The sequence below is a fragment of the Aureococcus anophagefferens genome (assembly GCF_000186865.1).
Source record: "Aureococcus anophagefferens unplaced genomic scaffold AURANscaffold_72, whole genome shotgun sequence".
Lineage (NCBI taxonomy): Eukaryota > Pelagophyceae > Pelagomonadales > Pelagomonadaceae > Aureococcus > Aureococcus anophagefferens.
The window spans coordinates 48,447-50,309 of record NW_008705623.1 but is presented as its reverse complement, the minus strand read 5'-3'; the positions used below and the strand labels follow the sequence as shown (position 1 = coordinate 50,309).

Below are 1,863 nucleotides of genomic sequence, written 5' to 3'. Positions count from 1 at the left end.
CGAGCTGCGCGCCCGCGAAGTGCCCGAAGGCCTCCGCGCCGGCCTGGTGCGCGGCGCCGGGCGTCGCGGACCCCGAGGGCTTCCTGAGCGGCGTCCTCGCCGTCGCGACGGCGGTCATAGGCGCGCTCTTCGCGCGGTGCCTCGAGCGGTGCCGCGCGCCGCGGCCGGGCCGCGACAGCGACGACCGCGGCGGCGGCTACGCGCGCCTCGTCGACGGCGACGGCGACCGCCGCGGCGCGCTCATGCTCCACTGGGCCCTCGCGTCGCTCGCGCTCGCCGCGGCCGCGCTCGTCGCCGTCGCCGCGGGGTCGCCCGTGAACAAGCAGCTCTGGACGCCGTCCTACTGCCTCGCCACGGCGGCGCTCTGCGGATTCGCGCTCACCGCGGCCGTCGCGCTCCTCGGCGACCTCGCCGACGGCGGCGACGACGCCAAGTTCCGCGCGGCGCGGGCCCTCGCGGAGCCGCTCCGCCGCGCGGGAAGAAACGCGCTCCTCCTCTTCGTCCTCGGCGCGTCGGGCGTCTTGGACACGTGCCTCGGCGCGGTCTACGTGACCTCGGGCGACGGGAGGCGGCGCAACGTCGTCGACGTCGCGCGGGACGACCTCTTCCGGGCCCACGTGTCCGGCGGCGGCACGCGGTCGAACCCCCACGCGCGCGCGGACCTGCTCTTCGCGGTCGCCGTCGCCGCCTTCTGGGCCGCGGTCGCCTGGGTCCTCGACGCGCGCAAGATCTACTGGACGGCCTAACTCCTAGGCGCTTATCACCGCCCGACCTTGCCGAGGGACGAGTTCGTGACGGGGTTCGCGACGTAGTTCTGCGCGCGGATGATGATGCCCGTGACGGCGTCCTGCACGTCCCGCAGGTCGTCGACGTAGAAGAGGCGCATGCGCTGCGCGACCTCGTCGACGGTGGAGTCGCCCGTCGCGAAGCCCAGGGGCACGGCCGCGGCCGACGGCGGCTCCCCGCCGTCGCGCGCGTCGTTCGCCGCCGCGACGCGCGCGGCGCACGCGAGCAGCGCCGCGTCGCCGTCGGCGCCGTCCGCGGCGACGCCGAGCGCGGCGGCGACGCGGGCGATGCCGTCGCCGCCGGCGCCCGCGCGCGCGCTCGGCGCCGCCGCGGCGTCTCGGTCGATCGCGTCGGCGTCGTCGTCGTACTCGCACTCCACGGCCTTCCAGAGCAGCCAGGAGACGCAGGCGTCGCGGTCGCGCGGCCAGGACCCGGGGCAGTCGAGCTCGGCGAGGTAGGCGGCAAAGGCGCCGTCCCAGCGCTCGCCGGCGACGCGCAGGGGCGCCCGGTCGTCGATCTCGAGCGCGCGGATCTTCCGGTCCTCGCACCAGGTCACGAGCGTCGCGAGGCTCGCGGCGTCGCCGTCGGACGCGTAGTCGAAGGGGTAGGACAGCGCCCGCAGGAGGCGCTGCTGGTGCGCCGCTGTGGCGGCGGATGCCATCGTGCGGTGCGGGAGGCGATGCGGGCGCCGGCCCAAAGCCTGCCCCGGCCATCATGAGTCCGCGACGTCCGGCGCAGCCGAGGGCTCGGGCTCGGCTGTGAAGCGGCCTCACGGCTTCCTCGACATGCTGCGGGACGTCTTTCGCCCTCGAAAGCGCTCTGCTACTGCGTCTGGGTCGGCGACGGCCCTGGCGTCCGCGCGCTCAGGCAGTGCCAGAGCGGCCGCTTGCAGGCCGGGCCCGGGCGCGCCCGGCCTCTTATCTAAAGCGCGCGCGCGCGCGATCGCCCGCGTACCCGGCGTTGCGGTCCCCGATGGCCTCGCTTTCCGCGAGGTCGTCGAGAACCGCACGCTGGAGGGCGGCGATGCGGCCGCCGCCGCCGGGTGCGACGGCGGCGCCCGGCGACTCGAGACGCCCG

The 1,863-nt window shown here is 76.5% G+C and overlaps 1 protein-coding gene across 1 annotated transcript in view; it reads left to right on the top strand.

Annotated features, from left to right (window-relative positions):
- Window positions 1-746, top strand: part of AURANDRAFT_68196 (hypothetical protein) — a gene marked incomplete at both ends in the record, with an annotated part of 1,375 nt that extends 629 nt beyond the window's left edge. Inside the window, one exon of the mRNA XM_009043834.1 lies at window positions 30-746. Within this exon, the coding sequence (XP_009042082.1) occupies window positions 30-746 (717 nt within the window). The remainder of the gene's footprint in view (window positions 1-29) is intronic.
- Between the last annotated feature and the right edge of the window lie 1,117 nt (window positions 747-1,863).